The sequence below is a fragment of the Candoia aspera genome, chromosome 11 (assembly GCF_035149785.1).
Source record: "Candoia aspera isolate rCanAsp1 chromosome 11, rCanAsp1.hap2, whole genome shotgun sequence".
In the NCBI taxonomy this organism is placed as follows: domain Eukaryota; kingdom Metazoa; phylum Chordata; class Lepidosauria; order Squamata; family Boidae; genus Candoia; species Candoia aspera.
Window position 1 is genome coordinate 23,712,772 of NC_086163.1, and position 24,730 is coordinate 23,737,501.

At 43.2% G+C, this 24,730-nt stretch overlaps 1 protein-coding gene across 2 annotated transcripts in view; it reads left to right on the top strand.

Moving 5' to 3' along the window:
• BANP (BTG3 associated nuclear protein) overlaps nucleotides 1–24,730 on the top strand; it is a 112,711-nt gene that overhangs the window by 22,500 nt on the left and 65,481 nt on the right. For both annotated transcript variants that reach the window (XM_063312739.1, XM_063312740.1), the window contains exons 5-7: nucleotides 5,943–6,065; nucleotides 6,520–6,695; nucleotides 20,376–20,615. In XM_063312739.1, coding sequence (XP_063168809.1) covers nucleotides 5,943–6,065; nucleotides 6,520–6,695; nucleotides 20,376–20,615 — 539 coding nt within the window. The remainder of the gene's footprint in view (nucleotides 1–5,942; nucleotides 6,066–6,519; nucleotides 6,696–20,375; nucleotides 20,616–24,730) is intronic.

Consider the following 24,730-nt stretch of genomic DNA (forward strand, 5'->3'; position numbering starts at 1 on the left):
GTCTTTTGATTGGGGTTAAAAACAACAAGTCCCCCCATGATGTATGAAGGTGAAGTGAACTCTTGGCAAGCAAGTTTTGTAAACTTGTGTGAGAGCAGCCTTCCTTTGCCCATTCCTGGGAGGGTTGAGTCATGGAATCCTCTGCTGGAGAAACAGCATTTTTGCAATTGAATGGGTCTTTTTTCCATGAATGGCTGCAGTGGGCAATCCTTCTGTGTTCAGTGGCCTCCTCCAGAGGAGAATAAACCATGCCAGCTTTTGTTTAAACAGGTTTTCCATACTGGTTGGTAAAGCTGGTCTTGAAACCAGTAAATCATCCCTTTGTACTTGCCTACCCCTTCAAAAGGATTCTTTGTACAACTGGAGCTGAGAATATATATCCCAAAATAAATGTTATCTGTAACTTTTGCAGCATAGTTGAGCTGTTTTCACGCTTAGCACATTTTTGCTGTTTTAATAAACACTGCTTTTTTGCTTGCCTGTTCTGCAAACTGTCCACAACTTTGTAAATCTTTCGAGTCCAAGAATCTTATTGGCAGAGTGGCTAATTTGTTTTGATCACTTTCTCTAAAAAAGCATCATCATTTTAATGCCTGGCTTTTAGTTATGATGCTGAAGATGCTGAAGAGAAATGTCTAGGTGGAAATTAAGAGTTGCATTAAAATAGATCTTAGTGAAAGAAAAAAAATTGCTTACGTGCAAGGAGCGGTTAGCCAGGCTGACGACCACTGTGAAGGTTTTACCATGCGACTGCTCTCCCCTCTTTTACGTCTTCGTTTTAATTAGTGGCACATTTACCTACTTACCTTTGCCTCTGTAGGACTTATATATACATATATTGCAAGAAAGCTTATTTGTAGGCAGGCAGGAATGTTCTTGGTCAAAGGAGCCTCAGTTTCTGGAGGCCTGCAGGTTTATAGTGATCCGTGCAGTATAGGAAATTGTCTCCTGTGCTTGAAATCCATTGGTCCCAACTTGTTAGCAGCATAATATATGAATCCTCTGGTTATTGCCCACAAAAGATTGTGACAGCCGTTGTCTCTCTCCCCCACCCCCAAAACAGTGCCGTGATGGAAGGCTAATGTATACAACTATTTACATACATCTAAATAGCCTCTTTCGGAAGGTCGGCGGTTTGAATCCACATGATGGGGTGAGCTCCCGTTGCTAGTCCCAGCTCCTGCCAACCTAGCAGTTCAAAAACATGCAAATGTGAGTCGATTAACAGGTACCGCTTTGGCAGGCAGGTAACAGCATTCCGTTTAGTCATGCCAGCCACAGGACCACGGAAGTGTCTACAGACAAACGCCGGCTCTTCGGCTTTGAAACGGAGATGAGCACTGCCCCCTAGAGTTGGACACAACTGGACTTCATGTCAAGGGAAACCTTTACCTTTTTAAATAGCCTCTCAAGAAATAGATAGAATGGTCCATCATCTTCAAGAAAAGGCGTCTATTCACCATTCTACATTTTTATGTGAAGTCGTATAAGATCGTATTTATACAACTGGAACAAAGGTTCATTAGAAACCAGATGCTGCCCCTCCTTTGCCTCTTTCATCGGGTAGAGTATTTCTATAAATTATCCATTGATCCGAGACCGTGGTAGAGTCAGTGTTCCTGTCTCAGTTTTTCCATAATGTGCTTTTCCATAACATCCATCTGCCCAATGTTTTTGAACATTTATTTTGGAAAAGGTGTAATGTCAGCTGATTCCTTCTGAATATATGTCTCTTTTGTTGTTCCTGCCCTTCCCCTCCCTTGGAGCTTTTAATATGACTTCAAGGAAGAGGAGAGCAGTTCATTTGAGAGGGTGCCAGAAATCCTCTTCTCTCTATTGGCCACCTCCTGGTAGAGTGGCAGGTTATTGGCCAAGAAAAACGGGAAGCTAGTGGTGATGGATGTGAGTCATAGACACACTTTCTTGGTTAAAATCACCTCTGGAAGGGATATATTGGTGAAAAATAAACATTTTTTTCTACCCAACAAAAGAGAGGCCAAGATATGAATAGCACACACACACACCGAAATCTCCAATCCCCTAAGAAATTAATAACTTTGCTCAGGGTTTAAATAGTCATTTTATTGAAATAATCGTTTTAAAAACGATGATTTATTTTGACTTCTTCCCTGTGTTTAAACATAGGAATATAACTAATTCTAAAAGTATGTGTGATTAACATCTCAGAATCAACAGAAGTTTCTGTATTTTTCAGTAGAAGTGTGAAAAATGTCTCTGTCTTAAGTGTGCTCACCTTTTTACTGTGGGTCACAGATAAAGAGTGGTTGGCTGAGTGGCTCCGGTTGATCTTCCCATAGTTGGTGGGTTGGTTGGTTTGTTTTTTTAAATTGAAACATGGTGTTAAAAAGACCCAACACTCTCTGCAAGTCTGTTTACATTTAAAAGAAAGCATCCCTGTTACCACATCCTGATCCATCAGATTAAGGTTTTTCCTTTTGATGAGAGGCATGGCATGTACTACTTCTCTTTAACCTGCTTAACCATTTGCATCTTTCTGTTTAGCAAACAGATTCTAAGGTTTGCCTGCATGTAGAAAATGTTCAAGTGACTTTCTTATTTATACCCAGTTGTGGCTGGGGTGCATTCTTCACAGCATGGCTTACGAAGAGGCCCATGAACTTGACTGAGTTCCTTTTTTGGGTCACATCCGCCTCAGTCAACAATATTTTCAGGAAGGGGAATCTTGGCAGGGTTTGCAGCTTGGCAGGCGAATAGAGCAAAAAATGTCTTTACCCAGTGGTGACCGAGTCTGAGCAATTGGAGTACCACATAGAGCCAGCAAACAGAGGCATTCCAGCCTCCCTAAAAGAAAGACAACAGCCTTGTGCAGTTAGACTACAGCTGGATTCAGACATGTTGTGAAATCAAGATTTAAGCTCTATAAGTGTGAACCGATGCAACAGAGTCCTGCACAGCACAACACCAGTTTGGTCTGGTGGTCAAGGTGCCAGGCTAGAAACCAGGAGATCGGGAGTTCTAGTCCCGCCTTGGGCATGAAAGCCGGCTGGGTGACCTTGGGCCAGTTGCTCTCTCTCAGCCCAACTCACCTCACAGGGTTGTTGTAGTGGGGAAAATAGGAGGAGGAAGGAGTATTAGCTATGTTCCCCACCTTGAGTTATTTATAAAAATTATAAAGGCAGGATAAAAAAAAAATCTAAAAAAAAAAGTTCTTGCCCTGCCTACCTCCTGGCATTGAAGAACGGCAGAAGGAAAATAGGAATCCAGAGTCCAGAACTTATGGCTACTTGTGCGCTCAGGAACCAAGGGGGAGATGACCCTCAAGGTGTCAAAATAACATTGATTGTTGCTTGATGCATTTCAGACAGTAGGTCTTTTTGTCAAGGACATTAGATGAAATTATTTGCAAAGGATCTGCTATCTGAAACTCATGGGATGGCACAATAAATTTTGCGTTGGCATGTTGGGGGTCATCTCTCCCTTGGTTCCTGCTTTTGCTGCTTATCCTCTGACCATGCTTGGACATACAACACTAACCACCATTAGCATTATGTCTGAGCACCCCCCCCCCCGATTCAGTTATTCTCCTCAAGGTTTTATGCACGGGTTCTTTGGACTGAACATCTTTGAGTTCTAGCTCTGAGGAGAGAGAAAAAATCACAGTATGCTACCAATAATACTTGCTCCTGCGAGGCAGCTCAAGTCCAGCTGTTATGGGCATATCTCAAAGAAGAGTCACCATTGCCATTTGGCAGATGAAATAATTTGGATCTCTTATACTAACCCGCTCTTCTTCTTATCCACACTCACACAACAAAACCCACTTGTGCATGCCAGCAGCATGCAGGCGCACACAGTTACGCACACACAGATGCAGACCCCTTTTCCTCATAGCTGCTGCTTAATGGCTTCTCATGCAAATTTCCCCCTGAGTTCAGGTATTAATATCAGGAGCCATTTCAGGTGAAAGCACTTCCCCTTGGAGCTGTTAATGAATCCAGCACATGCAGTGTCTATCAATGGCTGCATTTAAAAGTTCATCTGTCCATAGAGCTTCCATACTAGCTTGAATCTTGGCACTTCTCCGTGTACAAATGAAGCTCTAAGGGAATGCATCCTGCACGTAGCTCCAGTCGCTTGGAGCGTTTTTTGCCAGGCATTTTACTGAGCTGAAGGAGGAAGTTGTGGCATACAACAGTGTCACTTTGGAAAGCAGCAGCTTAAACCGGTGATTGGGGAAAGAAACAACACTGGGAAAACCCACATTCTCTGCAGTGTGGAGGATCCAGAGCCACTTGCATTTCTTAAAGTGATTGCTAATGGTGGATATCAAGGGCAGGTCTTCCCTGTTTATTAGGTTGGTTAAATGCCATGAAGCTCACGTTCAGATGGTCCAGGAAAAGGAATTAGTCTTTCCAAAAAAGGAGGAGGAGGAGGAGGAGGAGGAGAAGCAGAAGCAGAAGCAGAAGCAGAAGCAGAAGAAGAAGAAGAAGAAGAAGAAGGAGAAGAAGAAAAAGAAGAAGAAGGAGAAGAAGACAATGACTCCCCCATTTTATGTCAATGTTCATTAATAATTACTTTCTGTTCAAAGGAAACTATAGAATGAAGTAAGGCCTGAGATCTCCATTAATTGCATTGCTGAACCTCTGCAGCGGCAATGAATTATTCAGAGTGTTCCTTCAAGGGACAGTCTGGGAAAGTGACACAGGCATTCTGCATGATGGAGGGGTGGGGGTGATAACCCTCAGGGCATCCAAAGAAGTGGCAATCTGAGGGTTCAAAATGGCACATAAAACCTACCAGTGGAATTGACGATGAAGCAGAGCGGAAAAGGCTGGTAAACATGTCCTTAAATAGCCTTTTGACATAAAAATCAAAATGAGGGGCTTCTCTATGCATTTAGCAGGATGCACAATGAAAGCTGACTCGCTTTGAAGGAATGCAGAAGCCTGTTCTTGTAGGAGTATCATTTGCAGTAGGGTTTGCTTGAATGAGCATCCTTTGAGTAGCATCGAGAGCCAGTTTGGTCGAGTGGTGAAGGCGCCAGGCTAGAAACAGGGAGACTGTGAGTTCTAGTCTCACCTTGGGCATGAAGGCCGGCTGGGTGACCTTGGGCCAGTCCCTCTCTCTCAGCCCAACCCACCTCACAGGGTGGTTGTTGTGGGGAAAATAGGAGGAGGAAGGAGTGTTAGGTAGGTTCCCCACCTTGAGTTATTTGTAAAAATAATAAAGGCAGGATAAAAAAAAATAAAAACCACATGTGTTTTGGCTTCACCTTGGTTGGATTACCCTAGACTAGTGTTTCTCAACCTCAGCAACCTCATGCTGGCTGGGGAACTCTGGGAGTTGAAGTCCACACAGCTTAAATTGGCTGCGGTTGAGAAACACTGCCCTAAACCATAATGGGCTCTCTTTGGCTTAGAGGGATAGATGAACCTAGCCATAAACCAAGATGCCTGGCTTGGAGCAATCTGTGAACCAGGTGCCCAGCAGATCATGGTGGAAACCTGTTTACACCCCACGGTGGAGCTCCTTTGCTGAATGGCAAAGAGGCCATCTATTTCCAACATAGGAAATTGAGTCATTCTTAGATTTCAGGAATTAGTAGATAAAATTTTCTCTCTCCCCATGTATAGTTTGAATTGACTAAAAAAAAAGGGAATAATTCTGCCAGAGGTCAGAGGACATTACATAATTCTACTGAAGTAGTCAGCTCCTTGAAAGAATTACGAGTTCTAAGAATGAACAGAGATCAAAATACGATGGATTATGAGCTTTAGCATTTGATAGATAACCAACAGCCTTGAAACCAAAGGGAGGGAACATCCCCCCCAGCAAATGCGTGCTTGTAACACGTCACGGAGGAACTCACTATGCTGCCAGGTGTGGGTTAATGAATGGCAAAAGAGCTTTTTTGAATCTCTCTCATTCCGTTCCCCCCTCCCCATTTACTCTCTTTGCAGTGTTGTTCCTCAGACCACAGTAATTCTCAACAACGACCGTCAGAACTCGATTGTAGCCAAGATGGTGGGGCAGGAAGAGCCATTGAACAGAGCAGCAGATTCACTGGAAAATATCCTTAGCAAGTTAGTAACGGCAGTTAGTCAAGTCTCTTCCCGGCTTCTGTCTGCATGCTCAGGAAACGGCCCGAAGCTCAGCTTAACCCTTGCTCCATCTAGCCAAACGATGCAGTGGCTCGCCCGAGTTTCAAATAAGACTCTTTCTACACCAGGGGTTGCAGCGCTCAGAGCCGTGCAGGAAGCTGGCTTGGATTTGGGTTTGGCCCCCAGGACTAGCTGACGTGTACCTGTGAGGCCTCGTGGTGATGGGCTCCCTTTCCCCTGGCAGTACCTGGCTGCTCCTCACTCGGGTTGGGTCGGTTCCTCCAGGGGGTACCTGGTGGTGTTTTGGGGCTGCAGCGGCTAGCAGTGCTGCAGGTGGTAATGCGAGCAAATCTGGAGGTGCAAATCTGGGCTGGAGGGAGAGATTCCACATGTCGCCCCCTTCACAAATCCGTGACTACTTCCTCCTCCTCCTCAGTGCTGTTCCTGGCCGGAGGCAGAACACCATCGTGGTCAAGGTCCCAGGGCATGACGATAGCCACAATGAAGACGGGGAGAGTGGTTCTGAAGCCAGTGACTCGGTTTCAAACAGCGGCCAGCCAGGGACTCAGAACATTGGGAACAATGTCACCCTTATTACGTTGAATTCTGAAGGTAAGTGAACCTTCTTTGAAGTCCTTGGCTAGTCGCAGTGTTGGAGCCACTGTCATCTCGGGTCTTCTCCTTAAAATGCCATGTTTGGTTTGTCTTAGTAGAGGAAGCCTTCCTTCTGCACCTCATGCCTAGCTTGATTTGCTTCTGGGTTGCAGGAATTCTGTTGCTGGCATCCAAGACTTCGCTTGGTTGTCTTCTAAATTTTGTTTAAAGGCTTTGGAGGTCTTGGAAGAGCACTGAGCCAAAGGACTCTATTTTGCTCTCACATCAAGGGCACGACCTGAGGCCTTAGGGCTACATGCAGAGGTCAAAAACTTTAGCTGTGGCTTCCAGAGCCTCTTCTGAACTTGTCACCACATTTTCGTAATTAATGAAAGGGCAGAGGAGAGGAATTATACGGGTCCGAATAATCACATAACTTGTGCTTAAGAAGCTCATTTAAAAATTGAACCCAGTGTCAATTCATTTGACATGAAATGAAATGTGGTTTTTGTCCTGGCCCCAGGCTCCATCTAAAGGCCAGGTATATACCCCCCTTCAAACTAACAGCTGAGACCTCAAGTGTGTCCACCCCCATTTCTTAATTTCATTCAGATACCCTGTTCTGTCAGGTCTGAAGCAGGAGACTGTATAAGCAACACGCTATATTATCACCAAATTGTCTGGACTTGGAAGCTCAACAGGCATGGCTCTGGATGGGAGAGTGCTGGGAGATCCATGGGCTGTAGAGTAGACTGGGAGGCAGAAAACACCTCCCAGAAGAAGACAGTGGAAAACCACTTCCATCTTGCTGCCAAGAAACCTGCATGATTGTATCCAAGGGTCACCTAGAGTTGAGCTCAAATTGAAGAATACATACATACATACATACATACATACATACATACATAGGGTGGTGGTGGTGAACAAATCTGGGCTTCAGCTTTCTTTGTTGTTATTGACCTAAATAGAACTTTGAGTCATGCTTAGAATAGGGGACTCTTTGAGCCTCAAATTAAGAGCGCTTGATTGCAGCTTTGAAAAAGACACAAGGGTTTCAAAACTGCGATCCAACTCTGCAATTGCGCCTCAGAGTTGGAAACCCAGCCCTGTGGAAACAACTGCATCTCTTTAGGAAGCAGCGGAAGATGCCAGCAAGGAACTTATTATGCCCTTCTGCTGAGCTTGAACTTTTCTGAAAGTAAACAGTTACTTTGGCAATTCTAAACAATATTTCTGAAAACAGGAAATTCCCATAAAAATGTATTGTTTATAAGATAGCCTTGTCAGCGATTTCTCCACTTCCAACTCCCCCCCCACCCCCAAAACCCTCTGTTCTGCTCTTCAGATCTCGGAAGATCACCACTGCTGGAATGCAACCATGTGGAAGGCGTCTCTCATAATCCTCCCATTTTCTGATGTGTATTGAATTCATATATACTTCAGAGTTAAGCATTAGTGCAAGATCAGTGCAGGGAAAGCCGTGGAAAGAATACAGAGCTAAGAGCTCCCTGTTGATTGAATCTGTCAGAGCAGTGTTCCTCAACCTTGGCAACTTGAAGACCGGTGGACTTCAACTCCCAGAATTCCCCAGCCAGCCCCTGGTCTTCAAGTTGCCAAGGTTGAGGAACACCGTGTTAGAGAAAGAGGATAAGCTTCCCTGCAACAGATTATTCTGAAGAAGAACCGTGAAGTCATTAAAGGAAAAGTGCAGGGTCTACTAATTTTTTATGCAGCAAGTGGGGAGGACGTGGTTGAAGATGGTGCTGTTTGTTGAAGCTACAAAATTGGAGTGCTTCCTGTCAGCTCAGCACACTTCCATTTCCCTCTTAAAAAATGCAAGTGCAACAGTAGATTCAAAATTCAAATTCTTTGTTCCGTAAGATCTTTCAAAGATCAGCAATAAACAAATAAAACTAGTTAGCATTTATGGGAGAGTATGTTCTGCTTGCAAAAATTTGGATGTAAATGGGATTATCTGTCTCTGAATGAAAACTGAAATCATTGTCAAATAGTAGTTTAATTCTGTATGCACTGGACAACAGTTGGAATCTCCTCACTCCAATATATGTAATAGAAAAGGCAATAATTTTGAGTCATTTTCGGAGCTGTTTATTTAAGGGAAGCAGTTTCTGATGGAGTAGAAAGAGTTGTTGCAGTCTGACCTTTTCAACATAATTCTTTGGCACGTTTACAGGCAGACGTACGCTGGCCTTTTAATAGGATTATTGTATATATAAATGCTGATGAAACCAACCTTTGGGAATCAGTCCAGTAAAACTCTTGCTGAGATTTAAGTATGCTTTTTGGAACCCAGGTTAGCAATGGAAGTGCTCTTTAGCTACTTCCCCAGCCCTGTCTCTGTGCCTTTTGCTTTAAAAGATCAGAGAATGCTTGCAAAGCTCAGTCCTCTCCACCTTGAATGATTGTGTCCAGTTTAACCCATCTTATGGGGCAGTTGTTCCATGCACTCCCAAGTGCGGCTTATGGTCACTCACTCACACACTCACAGCCTGTTGAGGCACATGGATCTTCTAAGTCCTCCTGGCTTTCCAACTGGGTTTTCCAGGGAGGTGCGGCTTGAGCAGACAAGACACACAGCCCTGGTCAACAGCCAGGAAATAATTAGGGACACACGCAAATCACTTTCAACTCACAGTTTCAAATCACGCTGAGGCGCAGCCGGTTCTTTGAAATACACGGCGACCCAGTGAATTTAAAGTAATAGCAAAACTTTACCGGTTACGATGGACATCTGCTGTTTCTCACACACACACACATTCTCATCCCCACTTACCCAAGTCCTTCGCAGCTTGGCTGCCAGGAGGCCTCCAAGTCGGGATCCAGAGGGGACTCAAGGCATGGGCGGGCTTCAGGACCCCTTTTGTCCTCCAAAGTTCTTGCTTTGTTGATTAGCTGGGATTGGGTTTTTTCCCACCTGCTCAGGCCCAGCTTCCTTTGTCTGGTTCAGGTGACATTTTTCTTTTTGTTTCCTTAATGACTTGTTTCTTCTTCTGAACCTCCCTGAAGGGATCTTTTAGATAAGATTCTTGGCTTTTTGTCCTCTCTGCTGACCTGCCTGCCTCATGTGCAGTTGTGGCAGCTTCAGTTTAGTCTCACACAGTGGGCTTTGCAGGTCTGCAACACATCTGTGAAAAAAGTGCTGTTAGAACCTTTTTTTTTGCAGAAGGGAGACTAAGGCTGATAAAGGTCTGATTGCAGGCCTTTGGTGACATCAAAGCTGAGTCTGAGGTCTCAGTCAACGATGGCAGAAAACCTTTCACTAGCTGTGCGTAGTTAGTATGGTCTCACGTTTTGCACCATGAACTGCATTTTGTAGCAGTGCCTTTTAAATAGGAAACATTTTAATAATATCGTGGTATGCTTTAGGAGAAGGTCTGCTTCAATGGAATTGAAACGTGTTCTTATACCCGTAGGTCTGCGTGCACATGTGCATGCATACAGTCTTGCTGAACGTTAGACCTCTTTCTTCACCTTTTCCAGAGATGTTGGACAATGTCTGTCCGTACCAAATCACCTAATTCTCTGCCACCTTCTGTTTGGCTGTTGAATTTCCTCAGGCATGGGGCAATCAAATACCTTAGACTGGCCTGAAGATTACCTTCTTGTTCTGCCCCACCAAGGCAACAACTGACAAATCGTGTCCATTTTTGTCAAAGACCATCTTGCCTACAATTTTAGGTCACAATGACCGGGTTTTTGAACCCCAGCAGTCGCTCTTGCTTATTCCTCTGGCTAAGTCCAGATTTCTTCTTTCGGCATTGTAGGGAGTGTAGAGTTTTCTGCATGATATGGAGATTGTGCGACCTCTGTAGTTCTGGTTCTGCATTTATGCAAATTAGTGAATGGTGATTGATTTAATAATAATTTTCAGATGAAGTGATCAACAAAAACTGTTAACGAAATAGGAAAAGTTATTAATGTTCTCAGAAACAAGCTTGGCCACAATATGTCAGTTAATTAAATACTGCAGTTTGTACTTTCGGATTGATTCCAGACATATGGATGACAAACCTAACAATTATATAAGCATGTATGCTTGAAAGTTGTGCAATTTAGCAACCCATCTGTGGAGAATTCACAATACTTGAAATAATTCCTCGTTTCAGTGGGAGAAATATCCCTGTCGTAGTCATGGTGGTATTCACATTTTGCTGATAAAATGGTAAGAGACCAGATGTTGACACAATAGAGCGGTAAGACCTCTCCCCAGTCAGCAGAAGAAAAGTTGTAACGCTGCTCAAGTGGTTGTGAGCTAAGCATTGAGGGAAGCAGCTCACGTGCTTGTTTTTCTTTTATAAATGCTTGTCTGAATGATCTACAGAAGCCGTCAGGTGAATGAAAGAAGTTCTCGAAACACCAGACAGGATGGCTTTGGGTGGCTCCTTCAAACAAAGCTTTACCTGCTTTCTGCCTTCCTTTTTTAAACTTCTCCCCCTCCTGAATGACTTTTCCTCATGTGTCCTTAAGCCACTTCCTGCAAATGAATTCCATTGTCCCAAGAATGCGGGGCTGCTCCTTCTCAGGGACATTCTGTGGTAACTTTTTACAAACCCTTGGGTGATACTGTTTTGCCAAAATAATTTGTGTTTCCCAGTTTCCAAAGGTTGAGATCATTTTTCTTGGATTTGTTTTCTTGATCATTTTTGACGGTTTGTTGCTTCCTAAATCTCCGTAATGTACAAACAAACAAACCAAAACAATTAAGTCACCAGCAATCAACTTGTCTTGGCCAAAGATAATACACGGAGTGAACAAGCAGCCAGTACCATGGTAGAATTTGAAGCTGCTGCTTTTGGGGAAATCGAGGGAAGGCCTTATGGTGTGCTGCATTGGGGATGAATGTTCAGGTGTTTAACCAGGAATGAGAGTTCGAAGTAGCAATCCTACTTTTGCTGGGGCCAAGAATTTAACTGTGGAGAACGGATGATTGTGTGGGAATGCAGCCAGTTAAAAATTGCTCCTGTATTTGACATAACATATTAAATTAACCAAATAGTCCCATATATGTTTACATCTAGGCAGTGCAGTGTCTCAAGGAGGAAAGAATCTAGCCATACAAATCACAGATTTGCTAAGGGCCTGTCCTGTCAAATACGGAAGTGAGCCCTGAGGTGTCCGAAGATGCTCCTGTTACAGTTTGTCATCTCTGAATTCTGGCACTAGAAAAAATGCAACTGTTGCTCAGACCGATAATGGACCTGGAAATCTCTCTCTTCCGGTAACCTGCCCAAAGGTCTCAAAAGTGGAGGCATAGGAAAGAGCCCCTGCTGTCACAATCTCTTGTCTCAAAGCTTATTGCCAGTCACAGTGACAAGCACAATGCTGGACTTCAAAGTCTCACATGTAAAAATGGATGCTTTTTGTCAAGGTAATGCTGCATAGATAAAGCCCTTAGACTGAGCCAAGTGATAAAGCTCAGGCCACATGCAGAGATTTGAATGAGCATGCAGGAGCATAGGTCCTAAGCAGCCTCAAGTAGAAATAAAGCTGTTTTCTCCCACTGTGTTTTCCTTCCATGGCCTTCTGATAAGCATTTCTGTTGTCTGGGAGAAACAAGGAAAAACAAATTAACATGAGAAGTATAAAGAAGGTTGGTTATTGTGTTTAATTCCCAACTCCTCTCTGTTTTCTACAACATTGCTTACTCTGAAGGGGATAGCATGATTGATATGCAAATATATATACACACGCACGTGTGCACACGTACACGTACAAGAGGCTGTTTGTCTTGGCCAGGGCTGTCTATCTGCTCTTGGAGCCCCAGCACAAATCTCCTGTCACAGATACTCAGGTTGTCCTCCCCACCTGAGGGACCCCTCCTGTGGTGCTGATAGCATACGGATTGGTCTCTTTGGATGCACCTGTTTCTTATCCTCCATTTGAAAGGAGGACAGTAGATGGAGAAGTCCTGTGGAAAATGTTCCTAGAAGGTGCTCATACCTGCAGCTCTCAGCTAACCTGCAGATCCTTAAAGCGGTGGCAGAACTTTCTGTTGTCAAGACCCTCGGTCAGTCAGAAGCTCCTCTGTGCACCAGGGGCGGCAGCTCAGTTCATCTGCCCTCCAGGAATGCGGGGTTGCCAGTGCCTGCAGAAGAAGGGATGAACCCAAGTCACAACCATCTGATCTGGCCAGCATCAGAGAGCATTGCTGCTACGCAGAACCATAAAGATACTACAGTTCGGCCAGGTATGAATTTTACAACAGTTCTAGTCCTCCTCTGATGACACTCATGCCTGGCAGAAGAATTTGGTCCATGTTAGTTCAAGATTTGGGATATGAATCCTGTGACAATAAAGTCATTTGTGCCCTAATAGTCATTTTATTCTAGATGGATGGTCCACATTTCAAACTCCTTTTTACTAGCTTAATAGCATTATCTTCTGTTCCACCTGCTGACTCTTAAAATTAATTCTCTCCATCTGCTCTAACCCACACACACACTGAAGTACGGTATGCCTGTGACCAGAGTTACATCCATACTATCTATTCAAAGGTATTTCACTTCTTCAGGGAGCTTTTCCCTTGCCTTTTATTTCTTGCTCTTGAGTTAGACTTTAGAAGAGGCACTGCAAAGGTGACAAACACAATCCGTAGGCTGCTGCAGCATACTGCCGTTCTTCCCACCAGTGCTAGCACAAGCCATTGATCCCCGGTGTAAACATCAGCAGGGTCTGAATTCTGGAACCAGACAGGGTCCAGTAACTCCAGAGTTAGGCCATCAGTGTTCGTGAGATCTGGGGCATTCTCAGGGCAGCTGTAAGTAATCAGGATGGCAGCCAGAAGGTAAAGGCAAGGAAAGTGCGAGCCCCCCGTTCATTAGTTACTGTGATTGCAGACCGTGGAGAAAACAGTATGTGTCAATTCAATTTATTCAATTTATTTATTATGGTCGTAGACCAGCACAAGCTGAATATGTGTCAGCACTGCTTGCTAATTTCTCTGTTACAGGATTTGCTTGATTCCATTCCTCTCTTTAAAAAAAAAATCTTAAATTGTTTATCCATTCTGTTTAGTTCTCACTGGATACATCTTTCTGTAATTATTGTTTCTTGCCCTGCCTCTTACATGCTTAAATTTTTTTCAATGAGTCTATGGTAACAGAACTCCTTTCTCTGTGGTTCTTGGGGTCCTCTGCTCCAGGACGGTTACCTAGTTAAGGCTTTTCTGATAGTGGGTTTTAATGAGAATTCTTCATCCTGTCGCCATTTTCCTGAAATAGAAGGATTTCAGCGTTGCATTGTTTCAAAGCATCATTTTAATTTGTTCTTGGATTTGCTGGGAATGGATCACATTCCTTTCTTCATAAATTGGTTGGAGGGTTTTCCAACGGCTCTTCAAAGGTCACTTTCCAGTATTTTTTTTTCCCCACAATAAAGTGGTCTTATAATGATGGCAATACCTAGTTGGCTAGGGCTGATCTTGAAAAAGCCTAAGCAGAGTAGGGCCTGGTTAGTACTTGAATGGAAGATCATTGGAAGATTGTGGGATTGCCGGCTGGACTGGGAAGTGTACAGTAAAAGAAAAAAAACAAATCCTTAAAGAAGACAGAGTGAATTTGGCTAATCCTTAGGTATGCTGAATTCTTCCTAGGATAGGGGTCTAATTTGCTTGTAGTACTTCACAGGGCTATTTTACTGTAAAGGGCTACTAAATATGAAGATACAACATAAATAACAGTGAAGTAGCCCCGTGTAAGTCCCAATCGTACATTTTAATGTTGGGTTTGGAGATGGACCAGTAGCCAATTTATGATGGATCTTCCGGTTTCTACTTATTGTAAATCATAATTTGGTCGTTATAATTTGGTAAGTCATAATTTGATCAATGGAGCAGTCCTAATGTTTGCAAGACAGACTGTGTACTCAGCATCCCCGCAAACCCCTTCCCCACACCGGTGCCCTCTGGATGAGCGAGACCAGAATTCTCCCCCCAAATTCTCCGCCTGCCTGCATTGGCCGGGCTTCTCTGGAACCACCGGAGTCACCGCCTGACTTCACCTGCAGGACAAGGGCCCTTTGCTCCAGTTAATGCTGCCTTCCACTGGGAAGACCTCCCGAGTAAACAAACAGCGTTGCTGGTATGTTTAGAGCGTACTGGTGCCCCCCTCTCTCTTTTTAAAGCAGAAAATGCGGGATTAAATTAGGTCATCTGCTCACAACTAAATACAGCTTTTATTAGATAAGTACAGCTTACATTAGGCAGGCATAGCAATTTTCTGTCTGCTTCTCAAAATTGTTGCCTAAAATCTGAAACGGTTTGGATCAGCTCTTTGTGCCGTCTCTGCAGCAGGGCTGGATGCTGCTATGAAACAGACAAGTTTGAAGGAGGAGAGCTGAAAGCCTTAGGAGTTTGGAGTTCTCTGGTAAACCAGCTGTTTGGGCCCCTTCCTTCCTTCCTTCCTTCCTTCCTTCCTTCCTTCCTTCCTTCCTTCCTTCCTTCCTTCCTTCCTTCCTTCCTTCCTTCCTTCCTTCCTCTTTCTTTCCCTCCCTCCCTCCCTCTTTCTTTCTTTCTTTCTTTCTTTCTTTCTTTCTTTCTTTCTTTCTTTCTTTCTTTCTTTCTTTCTTTCTTTCTTTTTTCTGTTGTGGAAATAATTTTGATATCCCCTTTGGTGAATAAGTAGATTTACTGATACCTCTTTGCTAGGTTCTGGTCATAGAGTGGAGTTTCATGAAACAGTAAACCTGAATTTGATGCTCTCAGAAAGTTTGGAGGCTATTTCCTCTGATTCACTGACAACAAATAACAGTTCTTGTTCCTTGCACAGAACAGATAAAAACAAGCATGGTTTCTCCTGTGTGTACCACATGTATCCCAAAATAATAGTATCCTGCCTGATTAAAAACAGGTTTTTTTAAAAAAAAAACCACAACTTTTTTTTTTAAGGAAGCAGCTGAAAGGAATTTACATGTTGTTTAAAGTGTTGTTTAAAATCAGCACTATCTGAGAGAGCCAGTTTGGTTTAGTGGTTAAGGTGCTGGCCTCGAAACCGGGAGGCCGTGAGTTCTAGTCCTGCCTTAGGCACGAAAGCCGGCTGGGTGACCTTGGGCCAGTCCCTCTCTCTCAGCCCAACCCACCTCACAGCGTTGTTGTTGTGCGGAAAACAGGAGGAGGAAGGAGTATTAAGTATGTTCGCCCCTCGCCTTGAGTTGTTTATAAAAATAATAAAGGCGGGATAGAAAATAAATAAATAAATACATTTGAGTGGTTAACAAACAAAGGAAATGTATTTTAAGTTTAGTTGGCATTTCAGTGAGCTTAGTGGGTATCAGAGGAAACATACTAAATGAAGGTATGAAGTTCATACATGTGTATGGAGTGTGTGTGTGTATATATATTAATATTATACACATGTATAAACTTCATATACGTTACGGTTTTTGAGTAGTTTTTTATGATTTCAGTATCAGCTTGGAGTAGTTGAGCATGACAAATGCAATCTGTTGGTGAAACGTCTTTGCACAAGTATCCCAAAGATGATTGTGTTTATTTCCCAAATTTATAAAGCTGCCAACTCTGTAACAACTTTGGACTGTCTTCACATGCAGTCTTTGCGTTTGTCCGGCCGCTTCTTACTTGCTGCTACAGCTACAAAACCCTCAGCCTTTGACATCTCAGATAGGACATGGGGGGCCACCACTTGACTGCCCCCCCACCGCCCCGTTAGTCTGACCCCAGATCCTTTCATCTCAAATCAAGCTTCCAACTGCAACGGAGCTGACACTGGATTCCGTCACCCAGCAAGGTCTGCCTGCGTTCAACTGCTCTGTGTCCAACAAAAGCCAAATAGAACTCAATTTCCCTGGCCAAACAGTTCTGTTAAATTTCCATTGTTGTTTTGATATGATTATTTTCAGATCTAGAGGAAGAGACAAATTAGTAATTTTTCTAAAGAAGTGTCCCTTTTTCAAACAAAGCAACTGAGGCAATCCTTTGCATGGGCAAAGGATGAAGATCACAAGGGAATTAAGCCAGAAATAGCAAAGCCTTTTCTGGCTACTGCTTTAAAACTGGATATACATCACAGTATATATCAATATACTTTTAGAAAAGCAGTAGTAGTAATTTAAATTGAAGCCCCAATCAGCCTATCTCTTGATCCCCTTTCCTTGCCCCCTCCTTTGCTCCCCCGAGCTCTGCCGACCAGGCTGGCTATGGCCAGAGCAAACTGATTGGATCCAAAATGCCTAGAACCCTTTTTGGGGTGTCCTAATGATAAATTCTCACAGCTACTTTTCAGCCGTCTCTGGAGTCTCTTCCGCCATCCCCTCATGGTGAAAGCCAAGTGAATTGATGGATGCACACACGCACCCACACATCTTTTTAAAAAAACCCTCTTGCTTAATTGCTCCGGAGAGAAGAGTTTATATTTTCAGCAGTTTGTGTATTTAATATTATTTCTGTGCTGTGTGCCTCTGGTGCAGCTTTCAGGCTCCAGTGTTGTGGTTCATTGTACAGGTGTTTTGATGAATGCAACTAGCTAATTCCCTAAATATTTACATGGGCAGGTGTTCTGTTCTGTGGCTTTCCATTTGTTTTAAAGAGTTGATTGATGGCACCCAGGAGGAATTTTGTTTCTAGACTTCTTGTTCACGCTTCTTGTGTGTCAGGTACGTTCAGAGGATGTTCTCCCTTGAATAAAGTGAAGACAGTCCTGGCAAAGAATCAAGCTTCTCCCTGGGCGGGAGAAAGCACATTCATATTCATAATGCCCATCGACGCAGAAGTCTGCCTATTTGTTGGTGGGCTTGTTGTTGTTGAAGATATTTAAAGTTTCTCTCCATTCAAAATGCAGACTCTCCCCCATGTTTATTTTCCTGGCAACACTTGTTTGTGTAACTGCCCCACTTTAGCCGGCCTTTGCAGTCATATGCCTGCAGAAGTAGTAACCTGGGTTTTGAATCAACAGATGGATACTGGACTTGCATGTTAGAGAGTGATAAAAGTAATGCCTCTCCAAGGGATTTTCTGTGGAACAAATTATTTGTTTTCTTTCTGCAAAGGAAAAGAGATAAAAACAGAAAGCCTGATCCAGATTTCAGATGGAGAGGAACTTGTGTGCTCTCCATATTCTTGTGTTTGGGAAATATGGGTGTTCCAATAGAAAAGAATTTCTGTAGCTCAGGGTTGAACTGTGGAGTTCTTGATGCTCTCTGAGCTTGGCTGTTGGCTTGCAGACGTTTCATGACCTGGCTAGGTAACATCATCAGGGCTCTGATGCTGCAGGCAAACAAGCTCAGAGAGCACCAAGAACTCCACAAATATGGGTGTATTGAATGGGTGGTATTTAGGTACTTCTCTCCCTCTATGAGGTGAATGCTTCCTAGAAAGAACTGGAGGCACACTTCTTCTTTTGCTGTTTGGATGCACCTTGTGTCTTTGATGAGTACTCAGAACTTGTCTGTTCCAAGCTAAGCCCAAGGAAAGTATTAATTTCACCCAAGAAAAGTAGAATTCCTTTCTTATCCTTGAGGAAGAGAATTACTGAAGAAATGCTTGCACGTTGAGTACAAGAAAACTGCCTTCCATAATACTATAGTTTTAATTCAGGGCCTTTTTTCAGATCTGGTCCTTTGGTAATTCTTTCCAGATATCTGTCAGCCATTAGGAAAGACTTCATATCAAAGACTGTTTTTGACACAGAGAAACTAAACTGTGTGGGAAGTTCATGCTAATCTTATTTTGATTCAGTCAACAAGAGATAGTTGAAACTTTTTGGAGAAAGCAACAGCAAGGTTGTGACACTGATGGTTCCTCTGTTGTGGCTACATCTGTACCGTAAACATATACAGGATTATATAACAGTTATAAACTGTTATAACTGCTGTGGCTTCACTCCAGGGAGATGACAAGTTGAGCTTCCTCAGCCATCAGCAGATGATTGGGACATCTTTACTGGTTTCAAGATTCCTTAATTAGGCAGTTAAAAGTAATTATAATTTATTATGGGGTTGGAGGTGAGCCAGCAATTTCTACGGGGCTCCTTAGATACTTAAATACCATCCATTCAATACCCCCCCATTTCCCAAACACAAGGATGTACCCTACAAAGACATCAAAGACCAGCTAGTGATTTGTGGAGTTATGTAGAGTGGGCAGCAGGTTTAATTCTTTCTCACCAAAATCAAGAGAACTTACAATATACTTCATCTTTAATTGGATGGTGTCATTTGAAAAAATAATATTCAGAACCATCTTTCAAGACAGCATTCATGTTTTCAAGGTGGAGAGTTAAAGTGAAGAGATTTTACAAGTTAGTTCTTACAGGATCACCTCCTTCCTGCAACACTGATTTCTGTGAATTCCTAGTAGATGGTTTACAAAGCTTTCCTTATTGAGCATTTGAGGTGTTTTCTTGAGGAACACTGGCCCTTTAATTCAAGTCAGTGGCCAGAAAAAAAGATGATGTTTTTCACAATGCTAAATGTATCCCAGTCTGGAAAGGTTCTTCCATTTGAACTTAACTCCCTCCACTCCCAGGCACTAAGCTTCATCTAGAAGCCCATTCTTTCCATGATATTTGTCTAGAAGAGAAGTTTGCCTAAAACAATCACTACTAAACTTTGGGAATAGAAGTTACACATTATTTTGAGGGGAAGGAGGGTGTTTGAGTTTCTCTTGCCCTACAGGTCAACTGTATGTAGTGTTGACATATTAGAGAACCATGTACCAGTGTAATAAAATAAGCATTTTGCTGCTCTTGATCACCTACAGTGATTCATTCCTAGTAGAGGTAAATCAACCAATTTGGTAAATGTGTCGGAAACAATGCAGACTTCCCATTCAGTAGCATGGAAGAAAACGGAAATCCATTTCCATTTGGGAGCTATGGTTCCTGTTGAGTGACTTCCCCTAATAAGCCCTGTAAGTACTTAATCAAATAAATTACCACTCTTCTCTCCTTACACATGCTGCACATTCCAAGTTGTTCCTAGCTAATGCTGAGTCAGCCCTCTTCCCGCAACTGTTATGATTCAGTGTTCTGTGCTTGATGCCTAAATGATACCCATTTGTTCTAAGCAATTTCGAGCACCCACGAGTTTTGCTTCTCTTACTTGTGGCTTCGGTGTCCTTTAGAAAGGCGGCGCTGTAGCGTTTATTGTGGACTTGCAGCAGATCAGTGAATTGGCTCTCGACCTCGTCTGGGCTTGCCAGGTCCACTGAATTCACTGAGTTGAAAATAAAATGTTTTTGTCCCTATCTCACCTTTCATTAATTGTAACTGAAACAATCTGTTTTTCTCCAAGTTTGGATGTCATGAGGAATGGTGGCTTGTTTTAAATGCAGAAACAAAATTCCCTAGGTTCTTGTGGTTGCAGAAGAAAAGGAAAGAAAGGAGAGAATATGTAAGCTTTACCCTCCTATGATTCTGTCATGTAGCAGGTGACCTTAATTTCCCATTCTGCCTGAACTGGGCCTGTGCAGGGATAGAAAGGCATTCATTTTCAGCTGTATGAACTATTGGACTAATGTTTTATATAGAACGTTCTTCTTTAAAATGAATTTCCTCGGGGTTTTTTGTATGTTAGTGTCCATTTATATTTATGCGTGATTTTTTGGCTTTTTGTTTTTCACCTACTTAAAATAAACCCACTGTATGTGACACAGATTTTGACTAAGAGTAATTTTATTATCTCAACATGACATAAAGCATCCTGTGCATGTGTGTTTCTTTTTAGAGGACTATCCTAGCGGGACGTGGCTTGGGGACGAAAACAATCCTGAGATGCGTGTGCGCTGCCCCATCACCCCGGCAGACATGCTCCATATCAGCACCAACTGCCGCACGGCGGAGAAGATGGCACTGACGTTGCTCGACTACCTTTTCCATCGAGAAATCCAGGCCATCTCTAACCTTTCTGGGCAGGGGAAGCACGGGAAGAAACAACTCGATCCCCTCATGATTTACGGCATCCGTTGTGAGTACGGCGTCTCCTTAGGCGTTTAGATCTCTTGCCGTAAGCACGTCTTTCAAACTTGGGCAGCAGAGAGGCAAATATGGGGTGTGCAATGACTGCAGTGATTTCTGATTTGTGAGATGGTTTGTCAAGTGCCATGGCCAATGCTCCTGTTCTGTTGGTGAGGTGTAGCTATTATCTTCTGGAGTTGCTCTGACATTCTGCAATCTGAATCAGTCCCCCAGAAGTCAGCTGGAAAGATGTACTTGGCTTGGCTGGGTGGAAGATTCAGGCTTAGCATTTACACAGCTGTATTCTAACCCACAGTTTTTGTCGGTCTAGGAAAATTACCCAACAATTTCCCCTTTGCTGTAATGGGAGGCGTCAGAAATTGTTGGGTTTGCTTGGCAAATCCTGAAATCAGGGGAAAATACACCAGAACAATGTTCAGCTGACTCAAACGGTTGCATTCCAGCTTTGCTGATCGGCAGATTTTGGGAACTGGTTGAAGGGCTTTACTGTTGCTTTCTCCCTTATCTCCAAGCAGACGTTCTGTTACCTTCTCTAGGAGGTGTGCATAAATTAGGGTGATAACACCCTTGATGGCTCCTCTTGAGAGCCCTTCCATCCCTGTTTTCAATTCAGGATGTCACTCTGAATTCAGTTTGCTGTGAGTGAACATTCCCAGGTGTTCTCTACATTCCTGAGGGAGAAAGTGATTGAAATAATAATTTTTCTAGTAATAACAGCTGCATTTCCAGTCCAGATGTTGTGCATGTATTCAGGATAGGCACAGATCAGATCTCTGGTTTTGATCAGCTTAAAAGAGGGAATATATTGTGTCTGGCTGCTTTGGCTGCTTTTTCCAAAGCAGGACAAGCTTATTTTATTCTTGTTTTCCACATGCGGCGTTTCAGAGATTGATGCTTGCTCACATCGAAACACCCAGGACTAAAGTCAGTTTTGCCGCTTCTGGAAAAAGTACACATTTCAGCATTTAAAATAGTGAATGGGGCCTGACTCACCCCCGCCTTAAAGATTAAGGTGTATGTTTTCGTTCTACTAGGGATAGGTATTTAGGAGGTGCTTCACTTTCTCTGCTGAAGGAGAAAGCGAGTCCGGTTCAGAAGGTTGGATTTGGGGGTTGGGTTTACAGGGGCGGCTGAGCTGCTCCATCGAATTGAGGAAGGTGAGGGACCCGGCTTTGGGAAGAAAGGCCATTTCTTGAGGAAGCCACTCTCAGCGGTTGTCAAGCTAAACATGGAGGAAGCTAAGCATGGAAGAAGTTCCACTCAGGTGGGCTGCCTGTGTGTATCCCTGGCCTCCTAGTCCAGTTTCCTCATTCCGTGCTGCTGTACATAAAATAAAATAAAATAAAATCAAGGATGGCCTGGCTTTTCCCCCATTGTCCAGCAGGGATGATCAGGCAGCTAGCCCCATGATGGCTGTTGACAGGTGGAGTGGGGTGCACACCTATTGATTTCAATAGTAGGTTGAGAAAAAATTGTTTTGAAAGTAGATGTTAAAACTATGCCAGAGAGTGTGCTTATAAGTGTTTGTGTGTGGGTACATTGAAGTGTGATCCAGAAGAGTTGTGCCCCTCTGTTATAGGCAAAAAAGAAAGCAATGATTCAGCATAAGTATCACTCCAAAATATTGTTAATAATGTTTAGTCTGTTTTATTGTGATGCTTGGAATGGCAAACAAAATTTCATGATCAGAGAATAAAGAGTTTGGAATGGTGCTCTTCCAGAGGTTATGAATTTATGAAGATCACTGCTGAAAGGATTGAAAATCAAGTCAGACAACTGATCTAAACCAGACATCTCTGTCTGGAAGCTCAAGTCGTGGTTTGGATTATAAATCATGTTTTGTGGAAGGCACAGTTTACAGTGATGTCTGAACTGAAGCACTGTTGGGCTCACACACTGCAGTGATATAAAAAGCACCTTTCCCCTAACCACCTGTGGAAGAGCCCTGTTTTCATCCTGGATGCTCAGGGAACATCCAAAATGCCACACAGTGGGACTGCCAAGTTGCCTTTTAGTTAAGTCTCTTCTTTCAGCCTGTCAGTGGAAAGATTTTTGACCCTTTTCTCTTTCTGGGAAAAAGGCCCCAACCAAATCTGTATTTAATAGAAAATATTTTGAAAAGTATATAATATTCTGCAGCTGTACTTTCCAAATGAAGGGAAATATGCTTATTAAGAATTCTTGATATTGTGCATAAGCTTTCCCACCAACTATAAATCTTTTGGGGTGTATATTTTCATTCGGCTGCTTTCTGTAATGGCAGTGGGCAGTTAATGAATGCGTGATTCAGGCAAACAGGGTGGTTAAGAACTCATTCCATCAGGGCTACTGAAGAAACATTTTGTAGGGCAGTGAAATCCAACAGGCAGCAGTTAGGAGTTTCTTTGTCACTGAAAATATAGTTTCACTACCTCACAACAACTGCAAATAGGTTTCTTAGGCGTTTCTAGTTTAGTTATCTTAATACTAACTGAAGCGACGGTGTTAATAAGACAGACTTTGTCGATGTCGGTTGGGGTCTATCAAAAGCCCAGCTTAAAGGCTGAGGGGGGTAAATTCTGATTTCTTGATCTTTTCTGGAAAATTCACATATTCCCCCTAACTGGTTTATTTTTATTTAAATAAAAGGAAGACACGGGAGAGGGGTTGACCCCAGGATCAACAGTTCTTTCATCTGCCAAGTTCTGTGAATAATGTGCCCTTCCCTGACTGAATAATTTCTAGTGACTTTGAGCAAGGGTACTGCTTCTTACTAAGCAGGACAAGATCCAGTGTTCTCCTACAGCCAGATAAAAGTACAGCCAAGAAGGGAGGATAGGACATTTCCCATTGTGCTGCCAGGGATATGGAATTTCAGCAAATCTTTCCCCTGGGATGTCATGCTGCTTTTTTCTTGGGCAGTTTACCCAAGGATCTTTCAGGGGCAGAGAACTGATGTCCAATTATTATGAACTGGAGGTGGAATCCCCTGGTGCTGTGATGCCGGTCACCCATCCTTGTGCCGATATACTGCTGGGACGATGGAAAGCAGGACCTGCTCCTTTACTCAAGCAAACAAGTAAAAACAGAGACCCCACCCCACACTAAATCACCCCGTGGTGGAAAGGAATAAATGGTCCATGCTTTGGAGATGGGGCAATAGATCAGAGCTTGTTTGTTTCTCTATGGAGGGTTGTAGAAGTGCAAGTGTTCTTCCGCAGAGGGCAGTTGTCGTAGGGGACAATAAGGGAGCAAGCGGAGTTGGGGAGGAATTCTTTAGGACTAAAATGGCAGAGGCAGAAGTACAGAAGAACCTTTGTTAGAATGGCATAAAGACAGTCAATATTAAAATCCACCTCTGTTATGATGGTTAATCTCTACAGTGATAGAAAATATGGTAGTCTGGCTCGGTAGTCTATGAACCTACTATCAGCTTAATTCATCAGCAGTTGGGTGTGCTTCATCTGGAACCCATCAGGGTTTAAACTAGCCCAGACAGAGGACTGCAAACTAAAACAAATTATACAACCTATCAAAATGTAACAAGGAAAATAAGCAGATTTCTGCTTCTGGTTAACGCAAGATGAACTTCATCCGAAGGCTTGTGATTTGCAGGTGTCGTGAAAGCGTATCTTCTCAGGATGGCAAAACAGAACGGTGACGTCTTGGTGAACTGAACAGCACGGTGCAAAACATATAATACAAAAAGTAAGGTTTTCTTGGCTAGGCAACTGTCCTAAGAACACACAAACCCTATAAGGTGGCACCAGTGGTGTTGGTCTGAGCTGCCACTGCGCTAGCTTGCTGATTTTGACATGGGAAAGCAGACCGCCCAGATGGATTTAATGGGGAACATATTGGAATTTGGTTGGATTGCTTGATTTTTGTTAGCTGCCTTTCCCTTTATTTGCTCACTTTCTAGTCTCCCGTTGTGAATTTTGCCCTATAAGAATTCCACCAGTTTAAGCTTAGGTGTCAGTTGAATGATGGAGCGACAGGATTCATTCCGCTCAGGTATTCTGTCAAAGGAATGTCCAGAGAGAGGGCTACTTGTCCACTCTGGCTCTGAATGTGGATGATGGTGGAGCTGTGGAGTTTTTTCTCAGGTCGCTGAGACTGGGTCTG